Source organism: Parasteatoda tepidariorum, chromosome 1 (genome assembly GCF_982258835.1).
Source record: "Parasteatoda tepidariorum strain Cologne lab strain chromosome 1, Ptep-v5.0, whole genome shotgun sequence".
Lineage (NCBI taxonomy): Eukaryota > Metazoa > Arthropoda > Arachnida > Araneae > Theridiidae > Parasteatoda > Parasteatoda tepidariorum.
In genome coordinates this window covers 27,767,880-27,790,538 of record NC_141755.1, presented here as the reverse complement: position 1 = coordinate 27,790,538, position 22,659 = coordinate 27,767,880, and the positions used below count along the sequence as shown (strand labels likewise).

The 22,659-nt window shown below is 27.2% G+C and overlaps 1 protein-coding gene across 1 annotated transcript in view; it reads left to right on the top strand.

Moving 5' to 3' along the window:
- Positions 1–22,659, top strand: part of LOC107436524 (uncharacterized) — a 119,037-nt gene that overhangs the window by 92,260 nt on the left and 4,118 nt on the right. The window contains exons 3-13 of the mRNA XM_087160830.1: positions 10,024–10,126; positions 10,220–10,479; positions 11,507–11,725; positions 12,651–12,728; positions 13,400–13,559; positions 14,606–14,727; positions 15,782–15,856; positions 17,134–17,277; positions 17,384–17,494; positions 19,353–19,454; positions 19,895–20,273. Of these exons, the coding sequence (XP_087016956.1) occupies positions 10,024–10,126; positions 10,220–10,479; positions 11,507–11,725; positions 12,651–12,728; positions 13,400–13,559; positions 14,606–14,727; positions 15,782–15,856; positions 17,134–17,277; positions 17,384–17,494; positions 19,353–19,454; positions 19,895–20,273 (1,753 nt within the window). The remainder of the gene's footprint in view (positions 1–10,023; positions 10,127–10,219; positions 10,480–11,506; positions 11,726–12,650; positions 12,729–13,399; positions 13,560–14,605; positions 14,728–15,781; positions 15,857–17,133; positions 17,278–17,383; positions 17,495–19,352; positions 19,455–19,894; positions 20,274–22,659) is intronic.

Below are 22,659 nucleotides of genomic sequence, written 5' to 3'. Positions count from 1 at the left end.
ACATCAGCACTGTAGTTGGTGCAAGCCGGATGCAGAACTTGTCTCGACCAGCCATCTGTAGGATTGTTTAGAAAGTATTACTAGATAGAATAATTGATCTCCAGTACAAATATTCTTTTTTGAACATAAAATCCTTCTGACTTCTCTATTAGTCCTATTGTTCCGCCTTCGATCTCATTCGATTCGGTCTTGAAAATCCCATCCGAAACAGTGCTTTGTTTGTCTACATAGCACATTAAAGTTTTTATTATTATTATTACACCCGCTGTTAACTATTTCATGATATTTCCATGCTATATTCTATACGATAATTTTTTTTTCTACCTGTAATTCTTTTCCTGGATATTTATTCGCACAAATTTTTCTTTTAACCACGATATTTTATTCCAAGTATTCCATGTTTCTCGCGACATTTCGAACCCAGTATTTACCAGGATAATGACTCCTTTTCTTTAATACTTATGGTGATGATAAATATCTTTTTGCATTGACCAAAGGCCATTAAAAATGATTTTTGCAAATTATGATATATTTTAACCCCTGAAAGCGAACAGGATATATTAAATTGTCAGGACAGGGTACAAAATTTCTCCGAATTAGGATATATATATATATATATATATATATATATATATATATATATATATATATATATATATATATATATATATATATATATATATATATATATATATATATATATATATATATATATATCAGCTCCCACTATTTTATCCGAAGATAGTTTTTCCAAATTATAAAATATCAGCTTTTGTGTATCTATCACGAACCAATAGTAAAATCATTATTTTTAGAGATTACTATGCTGTACTGTTATTTCTTTTCAACTATGTTTCTGATATAAATTGTATAAATAAAGTTCAAAGAATTTTTATTTACATTTACATATTGATAATAATAATAATGATTCTTTTAGTTCTATTTAATAGCTTAAAATTTGTTATCTTCTTTTCTTTAATTTATGAAAATTCATATTTCAAGTTCGTAAATCGGGATAAAAAAATTTGGAAAGCCAAATTTCATTTGAGTTGTGGATGAATTATCAATTTAATGTAATCGAAATGATCGAACATAAAAACTATTAAATAAATTTCAACTAAATACAAACTAGAGAAAAACTAAAACTGGCTTTTAAATTTCAAAATAATTTTAAAAAATCCGAAATTAGCTTTCTTATAAAAATTTTAAACAAAATAAAATGCTTGCCTAACTTTTTTTCATCTCTGGTCCCTTAAGCAAAACAGCAATCTTTCTTTAATTAAATCTTTTTTTTTTGCCACCACGATTTAAATGCTTTTATCGTTTATTAAATAAATTGTATTAGATTTAGAATTTTGTTTTTACTTTCTGGTTTAGTTGTTTCAAGTCTAAAATGTTATTTTTAAGTTAATGTAGTGAAAAATGCCATAAAATTTCACACTTCATTTATAAAAATCTTGCTGTTCTGCCAAATAATCGAAGAACCACTTTTCTTTTCTTTTTTCTTTCTTTTTTTTCTTCTTTTTTTGTTATTTTGTTTAAGGGTTTGTTCCATTTGTGTTCTGTTTCTATATGTTTTAAGTGTAAATGAAGTGTGTTTAAATATCAAATCTTGAAACATCCCTCCGTTTTTTTTAGCCCTTCCTTTAAGTAAATTTTTATCCAAACACTAGCACAAATTGATTTCAAACATTTTCTTGTCGTAAATATGTACTTCTTTGTTCTTGCAGGAAATTTAATTTGTTCTTCTTACGAGTTGAACTGCGTTTTCGGGGGAAATGGTTAAATTTAATCATTTGCTTCGGGGTTTTTTATGTATGCATTTACAAATTTCTGTAATTGTACTTTCAGTTTTTATTCCCCGCTATCTTTAGAACCTGAAGCCATTTGATGTTTTAAAGGTGTTTTTAATTCTGTTATGGATGGTATTTATATTTTTTAGATAATGTAATAAAATAATTTCTTTTTTAATTTTGCAATTTTAACTAAACAATTATTAGCGATTTTATTATTTTAGTGATTGTTATAATTTTTGACAGACGTAATTTTTTTTTAGTTCAATTTGAAAAATGAATTTTACAAAATAAATGTGTTTTAATTATTTTATTTTACATTTATCACCAATTTTTGACGTCTAGATTTTATCTTCACTATGTTTTTCTTCTTCTTTTTTACGGGGAAAGGGTAAATTTAAGAAGTGCTTTAGTTTCTCAAATACAGCAACCAAAAACGGTCAGCTAAGATTGCTACTTTAGTCAACGAGTTTTACTTGCAGGCTTAGGTACTTTATACAAAATTAGAAAAAGTTTTTGTAAATTAAAATATTTCTGTGTCACGTTTTTTTTTTTTTTTACGTCTCAATTTTATTTCATGTTTTTTATTTCAATTGCGAACGGTTTCTGATTGTTAACCTCTTGAAGTTAAGAGACAATCTCTTTTCCAAATGAACAATTTTTTTTTTATTTCTTCAGAAATATTTAAGTTACTTTGATCCTAAACAATTTTTAATATACTTTATGCAATTGAATACTTTGGATCGACTTTAATGTTTGAAAAAATTATCTTCTAGAATATCGGTTAAATGTTTAATTTTAATATAACGGAAAGTAATTGGCGAAATTATGTGCTACCAATAAAACGAGCTCTGCTACTACGGAAAAACATCCTTTATTCGCACGCATTTTAAAGACAAATTTATGCTACGTTTTCATTCCAACTCGGAATGACAGACATTTATAATATACATTATTTATACTTCATTATTTGATGATAATTATAATTTATTTTAGTCATGGCAACTTGCCATTTTAATTTTAAAAAAATTTACTTTTAAAAGTAAAAGAGAACAAATAGGTGGTGTGATATTTTCCATTTTGATCAAGGTGAAATAAGCATATGTATAATTTCATAATTATCTAATTGCGTTTATTAACTTTGTTTAGAAATTGTGGAAAATTACTTTGGTGTCACGAAATCCACTTTTTTCCCTCGATATTTATTTATTTATTTAGTATGAAACGATAACAGGCGCCACTATGCAACCTATTTATTTTCCTCATTATCATGACGCGCCAAATTCAGAACGCCTAGAGATGTGAAACATGATATGAAATTCGAAACCAACTAGATGAAGGAGATATCTCTAAAAATGTAATAGCAAATAATTAATTATCATCACTTTACACTTTTGTATTTTTGAAATCAATTTAGATTTTTTTTTTCTTCCTTAAAATATACCCCTTTTTTTAAATTCCAATATATCGCTATAAGAATAGGCTATCTTTAACAATATCGGCACTTTTGCATAAGTAGATTTTGTATCCTCACTACAGCTTGACATATTTATGTTTTTTGTGTTGAAAAGGTGACATATTTACGAGTCGCCATGGCGTAGTTTGTATCCATTGATTTAGGGCGAGTGTCACTGTCAACACTACGCATTGTCATCGTGGGCGGATTTCTTCTTATTTTTAAGAGCACGATAACCCCCGTGAGAGACAAGAAACTTGGCTTCCTGATTCTGCCTTGAGTGGCTAAAAAGACAAAGAGTCCTGTCATTGGAATTGCTTTAGGAATTTGGCAGTTTTTTTTCCACGCTTTAACCTCATCTTCTTTAATACTGGATCAAGTGGGGAAGTGGGAAGGTAGATGGGCGTGTGCTACTTTCAGTTTTATTTGTCGTTTACTTTCTTTAGACTATAGACTGAAACTTTAAATGCTATTAAACTATTGTACCATTTTAGGAACGTGTTGGGATGTTACCGTAATGTTTTAACATACGCTAGAATTGCAAATATTAAATTTTATAACTTTTTTTTTATAAAAACAAGAAATTGCAGTATTTTCATTAAAGAAGCTTTCTTTTCTCAACCGAACTCAGCTGTCGAAGAGATGGAGAGGGAAAATTCTAAATATGCTTTTAATCCTCCTTTAATTTTCACACATAAACAGATATTAGATATTTATAATATTCGGCAATATTTTTCGATGTATGCAAAATACAAGGCCTTCATCGAATCACAATTTGAGATATAAAGCGTGCGGTAATTTAAATTCTCTTTTAATTTTTTCTGACAAAATTATATCAGTACAGTTTTGCAATCAGTTTTCTCTTGTAGGTAGTTAAATATTATTCATTTTTCTTTTTTAAATTTTTGATAAATATATTTTTGTGAAGTTTATGTTACAAAAATCAACCAAGTCGGTTTTCATCAGCCTAAACTGTTATAAAATTGAAATTTAAAAACTGCCAAATGTGTAGTTTTAAACTACTGATTCAAAACCACAAGTTTCATATTTTTATTGCTTTAAAATTTTGAGGAACATTTCATCGAAGTTCTAAAAATTATCAAGCTCTATTTCTCCTAATTTAATAAAGCAACCCATTCCATCTTTTTTGAAAGACAGTGGTGCTGCCGAGTATCATCAAAAGTTTATTAAATAAAGAAAAAAAAAGTGTTTTGGAATGTTTATCTTTAAAACAACAAAGCCTGTTTAATTTCGCATAAAATTTATTTGCAGATCTTGGTAATCTTTTATAGTAAACATACTATAATTATTAAATTAAAAATAATTCATCAGAAAGTCGTTTTCTTATTAAGTCTGAAAATAAATTAATAGTGGGATAATAATGAGTCTAAAAAAATATCTTCTAATATGGATTGCAATTTATAAATAGTTTTTTTTACAAGTTGCAATAAATATATAAGTTTGAAGAAAAAAAAGTCTAAAGGAATGATTCTGAAAAAAAAAAATAAGTAAATAAGCCTTTCTTAGTAATTCGTGAGGTGCTAGTTTTGTAACTTCAAACTAATTCGTATCAAATGTAGATTTCACTGCCTTCGTGATTTACATAATTAGGTTTCTTTGTAAACAGAAGAATTTGTGTTAGAAATTCTGAATCAGTAACTTTGTGTTATTATTCCGTTTCACAAAGAAAGTTTTTTTCCCCCTTTAAAAGAAAAAAGCGAACAAAAATGTAAGATGCGTGTGAATTCAGCAGAGAATAATGAACTACGAAACAACAAAGAATCGTTTTACTTCAGATGTTTGCGTTGCCAATCAATATAAAGAAACTTTTGTCTGAAATGTAAAACTATGCAGCCTAATCAAGCAAACTATAAAAGAAGGGGAGAAAAGAAGGAAAGCTTTCTTGCTAGTTTTTGCTCTGTATTTCCAGAAAATTGGAAGCTTTTATTTTTGAAAAATAATTTTGTGTATATGTGTTGTTTTTTTAAAAAAAATTAATGAATCAAAACATTAGTTATGTGAAACTGTGTGGGATAATAATTTAAAAAGATTTTTGTACTGAATTCTATTTGTAGTTTATAAGGACTATTAGAATTATCTACTATCTGTTTGTAATTATTAGAACTAAGAGAACCATCCAATTTAAGTGATAATATATATAAAAAAAAAATACTTTATAGCCATTCAAATTTTGAAAGTTTCTAGAACAAATAAATATAAAAGAAAACTTGTAAAAAAAATTCTTTTTTTTTTTAATCTTCAAATACGCACAGAGTTCAATTGCTATTAATATGCCCAAATTATCACAATTATAATTGTTTTCGAATGATTCAGATTTGTTTAGTTTCATGAAATGATTACAAATTTATTAACTTCCATATAAATAATTACGAATGAATTATGTAAATAGAAATAATGTATAAATTAATTTGAAACAAGCTAATACGTTTAGGCTTATATACATCTATATATTTTTCTTCTTTGAAAACCTTAATTAATCGTCACGAAAATTTAAAAGTTTATACTTCTTTTTTTAAAAAATATTCATTATTTTTCTCTGAATCATATATTTAGTTACAAAAATCTTTCTCTAATAATAATTATTAAAATGTAAATAATTAAATTCTCTTTATTTATTATTCATTACCATGTGATAGATCAGCAAATATTAAAAAAAAAATTTTTTTACTAGCTGTTTACTAGTTTATTAACTGTTTTAATTAAATTGAAATGTTTACATTAAATTACTTCAAAATTATAATTTTACAAAAATTAATTAAATGTTTATATAAATTTTTAGAGCTTTTAAATAAATAATTTTAAACGATATTTTTCTACAAAATGATTTTTTCCTTTCAACACCCATTGGAATTTTTCTCTGTAAATGTATTTTCCCTGCATGCGCACTTACTAGAAGGAGAAGTAAACTATAACAATCGGATTCTCAATCGAATCCAAACAAAATACGTTTTTTCCTCCATTGAAAAAAAAAATGCGTCAAAACGAAGGTCATGAACTTATCTTTGATAAAATATCCTTGTTAGTCGAGAATAGAATGAAAAGTGTTGAAACAATTATTTCTGCGAAAACCGCTATTGATTTTTATTTATTTAACTATTTTATTAATCTAAAATGATTTCTCATTCAATTGCATTAGAAATGTTATGAATAGAATAATGACACATTTCAAAATCTATTTGATTGTCTGTGAAAATGAAGTAGTTGAAAGGCGATTTTTAAAAGTAGGTTCAAGTTTCATCTACCAGCTGCCAAAGAGGTTTTAAAATTCCTCTTTCAATAAATACAAAAGGAAAAAAAATTAAAAAAACATGAAGAAAATCAGGAAAAGCAATAAGTTTTATTTACTGCTCATAATCTGCAAGTAAATAGAACTCATTAAATAAGTTCAAAATGTAGAGAAAACATGGAAAAAATATAGAACAATGAAAAAAGGGGGTCCTCACTCTATTGTATTGATATATTTTGCTTTGGCTATATTGATACAATGTTAGAAAGCACTCCTTTTTGCGGATATAATCGTGTGAGCTGATGAAAAGATTATATTTTTTATTTTCCAGATTTTTATAAATTTTTTTCTCCCTTTTTTTCTTCCCGTTTCTTGTTGTTTTTATTTTTTTATTATTTTTCTCTCTCCCCCTTTTTTCATTGTTCTGTAATTTTCATTTTGAACATATATATATATATACAGTGGAGCATCGTTTATACGACGATCACTTATACGACGTTTACATTTATACGACGTTTTAGTGTGTTCCCAAATCATTCCTATTCATTTTAATGTAAAAATATATCGTTTATACGACGCACAGAATCGGTTATACGTCGGTTTTTAGATTTTATTCACGTTTATTTAATTTTGGATTTTTTCTTGTGTATTTTAAAAAAGGGTGGAATTTGCCAACATGAATGATACAGAAAAGGGTGACAACAAGAATTCTTGGATGACGACCGTAATTTTTACTAGATGACTGAAAAAAAAACTAGACAATATTATGAAGAGGCAAAAGCGTAAAATTTTGCTATTTATCGACCTATGTCCAGCGTACCCATCGATACTAATTATTTTGGAAAATGTAAAAGCTCTCTTTTTTCCTGCAAATTGCACAAGTGCGCTTCAGCCATTAGATTTGGCCGTGATTAGAAATTTAAATTGCGTCATAGAAAGCAGTAAGTTCAACTCGCTATTCAAAGCATTGTAGAGACCAATAGCAAGAAAATATAATTAAAGGTAACATGCATTCAAATTGCGCACTGCAATTTTTCTTCTTTGGTTATTTGTTTGTTTTGCTTTGTCTAATTTAGAAATGTATGTAAATCAACACGTTAAACATTAAAATTAACTGAAAACAGAGTTAGTTTTAGTTTTAGAAGTAAAAATCGATTATACGACGTTATCGTTTATACGACGTTTTCCGGTGGTCCCTTCGGCGTCGTATAAACGATGCTCCACTGTATATATATATATATATATATATATATATATATATATATATATATATATATATATATATATATATATATATATATATATATATATATATATATACATATATATATATATATATAATGTAAAAGGAAGGGTGGCAAAGCAAGATAAATCCACTCTTTACCTCAAAAGTTATTTTCAGAATTCTAAACGAGAAACATGAATGAAAAAAGTCAACATTTACTTCCGGTTTTCGTCTTCTATTTATTTTGGTTTCTTTTTTTTTCTTTCTATTTTGAATATTTCCACACACAAACAAACTTAAAACTTCTTGCTCACGTCATTCCTCGATCAATACTACATCCGTAAAACGAATAATAAAAACGAAAAAAAAAGTGAAATATCATAAATGATTGTAGAGCCTAGTAGCATCAGAAAATCTCAAATAATGCTCTTCTCTGGTAGATGGATTTTAGATAGAAATTGTCGAAACAGAATGTGTGGGGGGAAATGCAGAAGATTCGAAAATCCATTTACGGGTTCCCTGTCATTGTTATTGAACGCGATAAAGCTTTTTCTTGCCTTATCTTCGGGCTTTTAAAAGCATCCAGAAAAATGTTTCCCTCCACTCCAAGAATCTTTTTATCGTCCTCTTTTGTTTCTCAAATATTTTATTTACTTATTTTGTTTGAAAAGAACTTTTTTATTTAGCATTTGGAGTTTCAAGCTATGCATGCAAAGTATCTCATGAATAATAATTTTTTTTTAAAGAAAATTAATAAGTGAATATTTAAATAGAAATTAATTATAGCTTTTTTTGAACCGAGGAGGTGAGTCTTTTTTAAGAAATTCGATAATTCATTTTGTCATTTCAAAAAGTAAGTGATATTTTTTGAAAAATGTAGGTATTTTAAAAAAAAAAGGTTCATTATCCCTTTTTTTCGGAAAGTTCGTTAGTTAATTAAATGTTCTTGAAATTCGATAATGCATTCTGTCATTTACAAAACAATTTTAAGTGGTTATTTTTTCAAAAAAGGAAGTATTTAAACGGGAAATTAGTTATGGTATTTATTTACGTTTGTATAAAATTTAACTGCAATAGATTTAGTATTACTAGCATTTTTTTTAATTAAACACCGTTTTGAATTTCTTTTAAATTATAGGGGTGAATTGATTAATATCTGTTATTTTTTGGTTAAGTTTAGTTTTTTTTCTGTAGAGAAAAATTATTTTGGGCATTGTTATGAACCTTTGAAACTGCCAAATTCAGTTTCATAGAATTGTTTTATTATAATTATTTTATTAGTTCATAATGTATAGAATAGTATAAAAATAAATGCCTTTGTTTATACTTAATATACCATCAATAAATTTACTTGAAAAGTTGATAATTCTTATAAAAAAAATCACATCTCCTTAAGTTTAATGCTTTTGAAGGTCATTAAACAGATGAATCAATACAAAATTTATTCTTTTCCATCAAATAGCGTAAATGCAAACAAATCTTCGTAATGATTAATACTAGAATATGTAACAGAATACCGTTAATTTTAGTGTTTTTGGTCAGTTTAATGTGGTGTTATAATACTTGATAATCCTAAATTATTGTCCACATTTCATGTTTAAATGTGGCTAATGGATTTTGTTGTTTTACCAATAAAACAATGAACATACACGCATTTCAATTTGTTTAATTTAATTTTAAACATGAAATGTGCGCAATAATTTTGAACCACCTTGTATTAAACGTGGGAATTGTAAGAGAATTTAAGTCTTTTGAAATCATTTGCCGTTGCTCCAAGTCATGAAGTAACAAAGAAACTTATGAAAATCATTAATTATAAGGTTGTGAATCAAATCAGGTTAAAATTGTTGTAGAATTTATCAATTGTTCTTGTATACTGCAATCAATTGGTGCTTCAGTTTTGGGTCTTTCCAAAACCCGGATATCGTACCTGCACTATTCATTCCTGGTGACTCCAAGTAAATTTCAGATCTTATCAACATTGCTTATCACATCAAATTTTATGCAAAATAATACAATAACTAGTTACTTCTATAATTTAAAAACGATTCATTTCAAAAGAAGTTTAGGTTTATGTTAAAAGACAGGCAATGCAACCTTAAATATTAAAAATAATATTAATACAGTTTCCAATCTAGAATTACTTCTCACGATTATTATGCTTTAAAAATATTTGGTTGATATTTAAACTATGATCGATAGTGGATTTGTTTTTATCTATATTTACATTTTACTAATCTTTTTCCCCCTTATCTAGTTTTCCATAATTGCAAAGATAACTAAATTGTACTTTTTATTCCAGGGTCTTGAAAATGTTCCCAGCGGCAGCAAATTATGTTCTCAAAAGTTAACTATTCCAACCCCAAGAATGGACACATACCGATTTTCAATGGCCAATATGGAAGGTAAATTTTTTTCCCTATTACCAAAAAATGATACTTTTTCACTCGGGTATCGCTTCTCCTTAGCTAATTTATCCTAACCTTCTTCCTAAACAGATAGCCAAGACGTGGAGCTAGACGCCATTTTAGGCGAATTATGTGCTTTGGAAGACAAGCTGGATCGAGAAATGATGCCTAAGAGCCAGTCTGCCAATCAAGCCTTAAGCAACGCGTGGGCCAATTCCAGACAGCCGAGCGGTAATGTTCCCAGTCAGAGCAACACTAGGAATCAGATAGAGTCCAAAATTAGCTCTGGACACAGCAGGTCCAATTCAGGGGGTGGAACAAGACCTAAATTTGAAATTGGAGGTCTACAGGTAATTTGTCTTACTTTGCACTTATTGCAAAGGCCTACTAACTACACATTTTGAAAAATTTACTTAAATTATCCATCTTGTGCCAAATATTTGACCAGATTCATTATAAAACTTTTCCTCCTTTTTCATTTTTCAGTTAAATATATTTTAAACTAGGAGCAGTTAGAAGGGTTTTTACCCTGATAATAAACAATTCGTCGATCTAATTTCTTGTTCGAAAGCAATATTTAGTTTTTGAAGGAAAGCACAAAGAATTGTTTTTGACAATAACGAATGTTCTTCATTATAAAACCGAATCCATAATATGTCAGTTTAAGAGGCTTCATTCGCTTGTATATAGAGTGAGGTTGAATTAATATACTGGTTACTCAACCTAGTATTATTATAAACCAGTGGATCTGTATTTCAAGCAAGCTTTTAACAATTTAAACATCTTTTGATTAATAAAACCGATTTCTAGGGCAGGCAAAATTGTATAAAAACGCATGCTCGGAAATATCATCATACGCCGCTTGGAGTACTTCTCTATTATGATCTGGCTCTTTGTATGCTTCTGAACAGGTCATAATAGGACGACGCCCCAATTCGCCTACGAGAATATTTCCAGGCTTGGGTCTCTATGCAATTTTAATCTTGATGATGTGCCGTAACTCCTATAGAAGTGTGTCGCAACATTTATGTGCCCTCTTTTAGGTATAATGTTTTTAAACTTCTTGCAAAAATTGGTCTAAAAATTCCATTAAAAAAATCTGTAGCAGCAAACCTAATTTTAGATTTGAAATCCCCAATGTGTTATTTACAGAATAAATCATAAATTTAATAACTTATTGACTGCCTATTTCTTTTAAGATTTGATTACAAAAATTAACTCGCTTATGTTTAAAGTTCGCGAAATAAAATATTAAGAACTCGCGCAATTCTAAGCTCAGAACATAAATGTTGATTTCGATAAAAGGATTGTTTTACGTAAGCAAACCTTTATGTTTGAGTAATGTTTAAAATACATTTATTTTTTTTAATGGTTCAGGTGGATATGTATTCGGAAGAGTTCCTTCGAGCTCAAAAAAGTGACTTGAGTCTTAGAACAGAAAGCCCTGACAATGATTCTGCCTTCTCCGACAACGTCTCCATGTTATCCTCCGAATCTTCAGCATCCTCAGGAGGGGTAAGGGGTGAAGGAGGACACTCCAGTAGAAGCATGTCCTCGCAAAGCAGCTGTATGTCTCTCGCCTCCTCCCCCACTCAGGTAATCCCCTTTTGTCTAATTATAGGATCTTCTGCTAAAGCACCTTCAGTACATTTTTGAAAATAAAAAAATAATTTCTTATTGATGGGAGAGGGGATAAAGCTGTATTTTATTTTTATTATTTCGAAGTTGGTAAAGAAAATAAAAATGTGATTTAAAATACAGGGTTTTAATGTTAGTGATGTTTATTTTTTTATTATGTTCGTGAGACATGAATTTATGTTTGAATTGTGTCCCATTTTTAAATATTTTACTAATAAAAATATTTTACCATTTAAATTATAATTTACATAAATAATTATATTATTATTTAAAAAAATATTTTACTAATTTGTAAATCAGCCTTTACATGTTAAATACTCTTATTATTCAGTCACTATTTTCGAAAAAATTAAAACACTGCGAATGCAACCTTTCTGCAAAGATAAATGTTGCAAAGTTCAAAATTCAATGGTACAATAAAAAAACAGCGCTATGAAAGCGGTAATGATTATGCAACTACGGCAATTTTTTTACACAATAAATGAAGTTCACATCATTAATTATATCATTATTTTCATGTGCCAGAAAAAATAATTTCAGAAATCCTATCATAAAACTTTTCTTTTTTTTTTTCTTCAAAAATTCAAACATGTTTTCTAGATTTGAGTTAAATGTGAAGATATGAATTATTTATTTAAAATAAAAGCGAATGGAAAATTTTTGAAAGCTCATTATAAAACATGATTCGATATGAACATTATAAAGCATGATTCAGTATATCCAGTACTAAAAGAAAACAAGAGAATGGTGCGTATGAAATCGGAATAATCGTGACCAGTTAACATCGAATAGATCCTAATCAAAATGTTAAAATTATATTTAAAAAAACATATTTATGTAAACAATGACCAATTAATTTATGATGAGTATTTTACTTTTACAGGTTGAACAAGCTGCTCGCTTAAAAGCTGAAAAAATTAAAATAGCTTTGGAAAAGATGAAAGAAGCAAGTATTAAAAAGGTAAATTTTTCTTTAAATAATTTTTTTGCTAATTACCTTACAGCTTCACAACTAATATTTATGTGTGCAATATTCTTGCTTTTTAATTAATTTTTGATTAAAATGATTATTGAATGATATGTGTTAACTACATATATTTTAAAAAATAATTCAAATTACTTTGAACAACCATTACTAATAACTTTAAAAAATTGAATTGTTTTAATATTTTACGTTTCGAAACCCAGATGTGTTGATTTACACAATCACAGCACAAGAAATGTGTACAATATTTTTGCACAATAATTTAGTTCATATCTAACTTCGTTTTATAAGTATGAAAAGTAATTTTACATAATTTAAATACAACGCAAAATATGTTTAAACTACTGCCATAATATTTATTGGTGATATTAATTTGGAACTTAAATTTCTTGTGTTTAAAGTTTTCCAACCGATGAAAAAATTTTAAAAGTTTAAAAAATGCTTGTTGTAAAAAAAAGAAATTAAAAAAAAAATTTTAAAAAAAAGGAGAGAGAAACTTATGCTTAAAACCTGTATGAAATCTTACTAGAATAAATAAAGACTGAGTAAAATTACTTAATTATAAATTATTTAATTATCAATTGTGTCTCTAATAATTCTTAATTAATTTCACAGTATTTATAATACATTTTATTATTCGTTTTCAGCTGTTTATAAAAGCATTTAGTGCTGATAACAGCGCTAAGAGTCTACTTATAGACGAGCGCATGACAGTGGGCCATGTTTGCAAACTGCTAGTAGAAAAGAACCATGTTTCCATGGATCCTAAATGGGCACTGGTGGAACAGATACCAGAGTTATATATAGGTATGCTTTTATGATCTATTTCAAATATTTATTAATTAATTATAATTTTCAAAAAAAACTCTGTTAGTGTAGTATTATTACTTTATTTACGTCAAGCTAAAGCTGCACAATCGACTATTGTCGATAGGTCTAGGAAACATACCTGAGGATGATCCGAAGACATGTAACAATTTTGATCCTTTGCAGACAGGATGCCCGCCTAGGAAACTGAGCACGAAGTCGAGCCCTTTAGGGTAGAACAGTTTAAAGAGGACCGACGCCTCACACCCTCGATACTTTCGCAGGCTGATCAAAGCGGTCACCCACCCGCTCACTGGTAGTGGTGCTTGACTTCTGTGATTCACTTGAAACCGATCAGTTCATAGTAGGACAAATTTCTGTTTGGAAAAATTAATCCTAAACAATTATTTGATATATCTGTTAATTATTCAGTCATTTGGTATATAATGCACAGTGTGAAAATAAAAACTGGAACCCATGAATCAATACTAATGAATGAAAGATTATAACTTTCATCAGGAAGCACAAGCAAGGTGAAACTCTCAGGAATATCAAGATTGCACAGAAAAACATTTACATGCAATCAAAGTCATATCATAAACATAAATGTACCTATTGATATGTTTTTTTTCTTCTTTTTTTTAAGTTACCAAGCAAAAATTTATTATGTTCATTGCTATGCATTATACTTTGTTCCATGAAATTTATCAAGGAAAGAAATAGAAATGAATTTGATTTGATAGAAGTAATTCACAAAGAGTACCACACCAAACTATCTAAATTTTATTTATCACTTTTTATTCTCCTAATACTTAACTTTCCTAATCATAGTTATAATATTTTTAGTGAATAATATTTAATGTATAGTCCAGAACTTCCATATATTTTTTTTACTTTCACGAACTCACTGGCTATAAACTCGTATTTTTTAAAAGCATAAGTAATATAAGTTTAATATTTTCCAAAAACTCCAGAAGGATCACAAAATAACTCTTTTTAATGTAAAAAAAAACATATGCTTAAAATTTATTTTATTATTATTTTAGAGCGGGTTTATGAAGATCATGAACATGTGGTTGAAAATTTGCTCTTATGGACAAGAGACTCTTGTAATCGTCTGTTTTTTCTTGAAAGAAAAGAAAAATATGATCTCTTTTTGAATCCACAGGTTTGTTTACTTTAAATACATTAATACTTAGTGGTGGAAGAGTATGCAAAGAAATCGTTTGAAAACTCTTCATTAGTTTAAAAATCAAGTTTGAACCAATCATAAGTATAAAGTAATAATTTATTCTAGTTAAATGGCTTTATTATAAAGTTTCAGGTCTTTAAATAAGACCGTTTTAATGGAAAATGTGTTTTATAAATATGTTTCTATATCTAATTTTTTAAACATTTACTTAACATATCCTTCCACTAAACTATTCATTTCAGTTTTTATAAGATTTGTTATATAAGGTCATAAATACGAGAAAGAAACAATGTATTATCGATAAAGAAAAGAATTCAAATATTAATGCAAAAAATTAATAAAAATAAAACATCCAAATGGAAAAAATGCACTTAGCAGCAAAGAGGCATTAAACAAATGAGACAATGAAGAAAATTAGTAAAAGTTGAAAAAACATGACAATTGAAGCTGACGTCATCAGGGGGTACTAGCTGGTACCCCCTGATAACGTCAGCTTTGATTGTCATGTTTTTTCAATTTTTACTAATGTATTATCGATGTTTTTATTAATATATACTTGATGTCCCCAAAATTACTAATTATTTAAAAAAAATCAAAGAAAAACGAAAATCAAAGAATTGAAAAGTACGATTTACTGCATCCTGCTTTTTTCCCCTTCTTTTCTACATTCAAGATTAAAGCAAGTTTTTCATAATAATTTAAAAGATTTTTTTTGTTTCATTAGTTACTATTTGTAACAAAAAACTATTAAAATTCTGCTGTTTAAGGAATTTTTTTTATTTGAATAACGAATTCCTGAATGTTATTATAAATAGCCTTATAATTTTTTTTTTCTAAATATCTCATTTACTTAAAATTTTATTTAAAAAATTTTGAAACATTTTAAGTCCTTTTATTAAAATTTTTATTTATCATTAAAAAAATTTTATAACTATAATATATTTCTTACTAATCATTTTTGTTTTCCTTCATTTGTATTCACAAAATATTATCCGTATTTAAACATCTCTTTTACATTTTTATTTTACAGAATTACCTCTTAGGGTGTAGCTCTTCAGAAAAGAATGTAGAATTAGACGATGATGCGAAAACTTGCCTATTAGATGTAAGTTAATAAGATTTCTTGCATAATTTTAAAATATTGTTAGATAAACTAAGTATCAGAAACTTACTAAACAAAACCAATAAACTATAGACCAAGAAAAAATTCTGTTAAAACATCTAAAATATATGCCCTTGTAAAAAAAATATATTTTAATAAAATAAAGGAATAAAAAATAAAAGTAAATAGTCTTAAGTTTTATGAAATACCCCATTATATTAACTTTGCTTTGCACAAATTCTCCGTTACAATTTTTATATTTACTAATTTTTATCTTGAAAGTTAGTCAATTTTTCATAATAGTTTAGTTTTTTTCCTTTAATAAAAAGGCATTTTAATGATTTATAATTTTGATTTTATAAGTTTTTTTTTAAAAAAAATAATACAACTCTTTAATTAATGTAATAGTTAATATATTCTAATCAAAACAAGATCCACTATTAAATTTACACAGAGTTTTTATTAAACCAATGTGAATATTTATTCTAGAATCTTTCAAATATCTGCCCATTAATGTAAGGATATTTTAAGACTTTCCTTACATTGTTTAATAGTAAAAAAAAAAAAAAACTTAAATGGAAATTTCAATTTCTAACTAATCTTGATTTGCGTTAATATGTTGGTATTCATAATGTGGTGATTGCAATGCTCTCATGGAAATGTTTTCGTTATAATAATCTCGACATAGTTTTTAAACTATTCTGAACATTTCTATATTTAAATATTCATATGATAGAGGATTGCTATAACTCAGACTGGATCCAAACTGCTTAAAATAAATTTAAAAAAATTATAAATGTTACGAGCATTAGTAAGAATGCAGAAATATGTGACCAACCATAAACAAAATGTTGAGGGTCATGTATTAAGCTGTAATTTTTTTATTCAAACAAAATGTCAACATATCATAAATGAAAAAAAGCCCATTTTTTTCTCACAAAAACGGCAAAAGTAAGGTCGTTAAAAGAAAATATCTACCAGATTTGCCTAACCTTGTCCATTCAGAATTTCAAATTTTCTGTTCACTATAAAATAATTTTAATGGTAAAAAAAAAACCTTTTTCATGGAAGAAATCAAAATCTTTTTTTTTTTTGGCTTCGAAACGTAATTGATGGAAGAAAAAAAAAACATTTTTTATGAAAATATTTTGTATTTCATTTGATGTTAACTTTTAAATGGAGCACAAACTTTGGCAATCGACTGATATATTATGCATTGAATTCTGGCAGTTAATCATTATGATTGAATGCTCTTCTAAATTGTTATTTCAACATTTTAGGAATATTTTTCTATGTCAAACATTGGAGTTCCTGAAGTAGAAGGTTCTCTTTATTTAAAAAGTGAAGGAAAGAAAGCTTGGAAGAAACATTTCTTTGTTTTACGAGCATCTGGGCTTTATTATTGTCCTAAAGGAAAATCAAAAGTATGTACACATTTGATTGAAAGAAAAATACTACTTTTCTTGAATGTAAGATATGTATAAGCTAGGTTTGTGAAAGATGTAATTTTTTTCTTTCCTTCTTTTTTAGCTCTCGAAAGATTTACTTTGCCTGACAACCTTTGACATGAACAATGTTTACTTAGGGTTTGGATGGAAGAAAAAATACAAGTCTCCCACAGATTATGGATTTGCTATTAAAGTAAGGATTCACAGTTAATAATCTTTTAGTCAAAAATGCATCCCATATAAATTTAAATGGAAAATTATTACAATTTTATTTATAAATAAAAATTTTTAATTATTTAATTTATAATTATTATACACAAAATATGTTTTAAAGACATCAGGGTTATAACTGAAAACATATATACTACCTCATTATTCTTTGTGTAACAAACTTTGTATAAACAAATGTTTCACACTTTTATCACAATTCAAAATATAATTATATACCTAACTACAAATATATTTTTTGGCATTTTCAAAAAACCTTTTAGAAAATTCCTTTCAGAAAGTTTTTTTTTATTTTCAGAATAAGATGTTTTTTGAGTTTGTCTTTGCCTCATTTTTACTAATTAGAAATTGAAACTCTCTGCAGTAGCTCAATTCAGAAAAAGTGATGTTCTATATTTTTAACACAGTAAAGGGTTTAAAAGAATAGTAACAACCCACAACAATGTGAGGTGAAGAGTTTAAAAGCAATTTTTTTTTTTAAATATTTATATATATCAGCAGCTAACACTATTACCTCAAACATTAAACTCTTAAAAAATTATCGTGCTCTTTAAATAAAAAAATGCTTTATCTTTAAATTTTCTACATAATAGATGTGGTTATTCGTTTCTTCCACAAATCATGCCCTGAGTAAAAATAAAAATATTTATATAATCAATTTCATTCAAATTTCTTAAAATTACACATAAAGAGACAGCACATTTTTCAATGATTGTAGAAAGTTAAGTCTAAATTAAGAACTTAGTGTATGAATAAAGTCACTTTTTCATGAACTTGAAACTAAGTTTAACTTTAAAATGAATAGACTCATAAGAAAACTACCAAGGATCCCAAACGTTTGAAAAATCTATTTTTAAAAAAATGGAAAGCTATATATGGTCTGCTTTGTTCTATTTTAAAATTTCAAAAATATTTACAAAATGTGTCAACTGATGTTGTTGATTGGAAAAATTATCAAAATGTTTTCTTCTGCTGCATGTCATACTATTCCAAATGAAATATTTGTTCAGGCATCTGTTAAATTTATCCTCAAGCAGCAAAATGTTATTGCTGCAAACTATAATTTTGAAAGCATTGTTTTAGTTTTCCTCTGTTAACAGCACCATCTGAAACCTTAGTACCTAAATTTGAAGTTTGGTTAGAAAAATATCTACTTTGCATTTTATTTTAAACTGTTCACCTTTTTTGGGAGGGTGGAGCACTAAATATTTATAAAATACAATTTTTTACCTTAAAAAAACAGAATTATTTCAAAACTTTTTAGAATAAATTAAAATGGGTAGAATAGTCTTAACTAACAGTAGACCACATCCATTCAGAATCTGAGTGTTTTAAAAAATAGTCACTTAACATATTAAATTTTTTTCAATTACGACAAATTAATTGAAAATACACTAAAGCTGATTATGAATGAAACTATTAAGGAATTGAGACAATATTGTTAAATTTATTTGATATCTTCATATAGGCGTTAAGATTTTCGTAAGCTGTTTAAAATTAATTGTTTTGTTAAATTGCAAGAGAATATTTATGCCTTTAAAACAGTGCTATGTGAATTTTTCTTAAACTAACATTTTAACCAGACTTTTATACGTTTAACTGAAACAACTATGTAATTGTGTTACAAAATTTGTTTCTTATTAATATTTTAAGCAAAACTTGCTGAAAAAAATATTTACATTTAAAATATTTTTGTTCATATTGTCAGAACAATATTTATGTGTAAATATTATTTAAGTTTAAAATTTGAATGTATTTAATACTATGATATGATGACTATGATATGCATAGTACTGATATTTTCTATTTTTTTTTTTTTTCAGCATCCGCAAATACAGACAAAATCTTCAAAATACATCAAATACATGTGTGCAGAAGATGAAAAATCTCTTAAACAGTGGGTGATGGGTATTCGTATTGCTAAAGTAAGTATTTTGTTGTAAATCCTAAGCATCTGTAGATATTAGTTTTATGATATGAAGTGTCTTAAAAAAAATTTTATAGAAAAATTTATATTAAAAGAATTTATTTCAGTTTAATCATTACTTGATTTTGATTGATATCATTCGAAATTTATTTTAAAATCTCCAACTGGAAAAAAAAAAATTTTTTTTGTCAAGAACAGAGAAATTTTAAACTACTGATGCAAATATCTGAGAAAGTTTCTAACAAATTTTGATACAAATTGTTTTATCTGATGTTACTGACTCAAATCTTGCAGATTTGTTTTTATTAAAAGAAAGTGTAGGAAGTGTACTTGATTCACACATGTCCATTTTTCATTTAAGCAATCTTAATAAAAACAAACTATACACATTAATTTGTAATTGGGCATATATATTTATGACTGATTTTAACTTTGCAGTATGGTCTTCAACTGAAAGAAAACTACGACATGCTTTTGAGAGAGATGGCTGAAGAAGATCTAGAGAATTTGGCAAATGCGAGAAGTTTTTCCATCACTTCTGTTGCCAAGAGCACAGCTGCAAACTCTGACATAACAGACAGTTCTGGCTACAATTCTCAGACATCAGAGAAGAACACAGACATTGATCAACTAGAGGATGAGCTGCCCACTACTTTAGAGAGATTCCATAAGCTTCGGGTGATCAGCCGCCAAGACTCCATCAAGTCTAGCAAATCTAGTAAATCAAACGCCAGCAGCAGCAGTGGTTGCCCATCTGAAAGATCAAGTGGCACACCCACAACTGATCATTTAGTGTTTGATACGGATTTCCCAATGGGTAATTGAATCAGCTTTCGTTAAAGAAACAACTGTGATATGATAGATGCTTGAATTGAAAAATTATATATAGAGAAAATGCATGGCTATATTTTTTAAGATTGTCTGAATTAGAATAAACTTAATCTTTTAACTTTTTGTTTCTTTCATTACTATTACTATTTTCTAAGCCATTACTAATCTATATTTTCTACTGCTACGGCTACTATTTACTAAGTTATAACTATTTTCTGAAGTGTATCACCACCAATTAAAGTAGCAGTATAGTATGTTGCATACAAAGTTGAATCATACATGAAATATAATTGTGATGTTTAGAAAAAATTAGATGTGGACAAAAAGTTTACAAAATCGTTTTTTTTTTATACTCCCGTTATAAACTTAGAAATTTATTATGACATTAAAAGGCATCATAAGTAGCATGTTTTTTGGTTTGTGAAGAATTTAAGAGGTTGCACAGAACTTAATTTGCAATCTGGATAATCAAAGAGTACATTTGCGTAATCAAAAATTTGAAAGCTCATTTGTAAAAAAATTAAAATGCTCATCAGATAAAGTTTTTTTAACTAATGAGTTAGTTAGGACTCGATATTTAGCATTTCTAGGCATGTGTATTTGTACTATTTTGTTAGTAACTGTTATTTTAGACATCTCTAATTTTACATTTCTAAATCTCTTTCATGGAATTAAGACAATATAGAATTTGAAACAATGAAGACAATTTTAAAAAAATTGCATCTTTTTTAAAATGTATCATTTATACAAGAAATTTATATCATAAGATGTTGAGTGTAAACAAAAGCATCATGCTATGATCAAAATATATACAAGAACAAATATTTATTGTGAAAAAGGCTTATCTGATCATAAAAGTACAGATTTCATCATTGTCACTAAGTCAGTGTTTCACAACTCTTCACTGTATGCAAGGGCGCCGGCAGAATAATATAAAAGGGGGTGCAACCCTCTAACAAACTACCCCCCCCCCGAAAAAAAATTAAAAATATTCTGTTATTACATTTTGTTTTGCTATTACATATACTTTCATCCGTTAATTTTTTCAAGATACATTTCTTCATTGTTAACAAGATATTTAAAAAGAAGTACGAATTTCTTGTACTTGCAAATTTTGCCACGAGAAACTGTACTGAAGGCGCTGGCATAGCTACTGACTTTGAAACACAAATGACTACAAACAGTTGTTTTGTATACTAACGTGTTTGTGCACGCTTAACATTGGTATTTATTGTGTTGATGAAGTTTTACAGTTTTGAGAAGTCAGTTTGTGTTATACACCTTCGTTAAATTAAATAACTAACAGAAAATATAGTATTACTTATATTTTATTAAATGAAATTAATTTGATGAATTTAAAAACTTTTATAACAAAATTGTTTTTTGTATCTCTTTAATTGTTTAAAAAAAAAGACAGAGGGGTGCAAGTGCACCCCCTTGTACCCCGCTGCCGGCGCCCTTGACTGTATGCTAAAGATAATGAAATTTTAATAATTATTATGGAGAAAAACAATTTCTCTACCAAGATCTGATTTAAATAATTTAAAAAATTCTGATTTTCTTTAAAAATCTAGAGAAAAAACAAACTGTAGATAAAATTATTTTACTTGAATAGACAACAGAATAACTACTAATATTTTTACTAATTCATTGATTATTCATTACTGATATCTATTTAAACCCATCTTCATGTATCTAAAACCTTTTGATACCTGTTAATGTTTACACAAACTTGTATTGCAACCATATATATTTTATCTGACCCACTTGTTTTAATTTGAATCAGACAACAGAATAACCAGGTAGTATTCTGATGACTCTTACTGATAATATATTTGTATCATTCACTGTTAACATCTTTTTAAACCCATCTTCACATACCTAAAATTGATTTGATGCTGTTAATATTAAAACAATTTTGTGTTGCAATCATGAATACTTTATCTGACCCATTTCACATCAAAAATATAATGAAAAGAATGTTAATAATAAATTTAATTCTCATTGTGAAAAATAAATAAGAAGTTATGACATAAAAAATTAAATTAAAAAAAAATATAAAAATAAAAAAATATATAATTATAAAAATTTATAAGTGCACTTAATTTTTTAATAAAAAATGAGTGTTTTTAGTAGATGCATTTACATATTTTTAAAAAACAATAGATGCATTTACCAGTGCCAGTGCATTTACATGTGACTCAAGCATTATTAAGCAAGGTATTTATAAATTTTCATGCAACTAGGTAGCATCATTTGGAATAGTAATTTTAATTAGATCTCTACTTTGCCTTTTGATTATGGCACTTAACACGCTAAAGCCTGTTTTTCTGGTTTACCAGTTGTACCAACTGTAAGCAAATTGCTAAAAC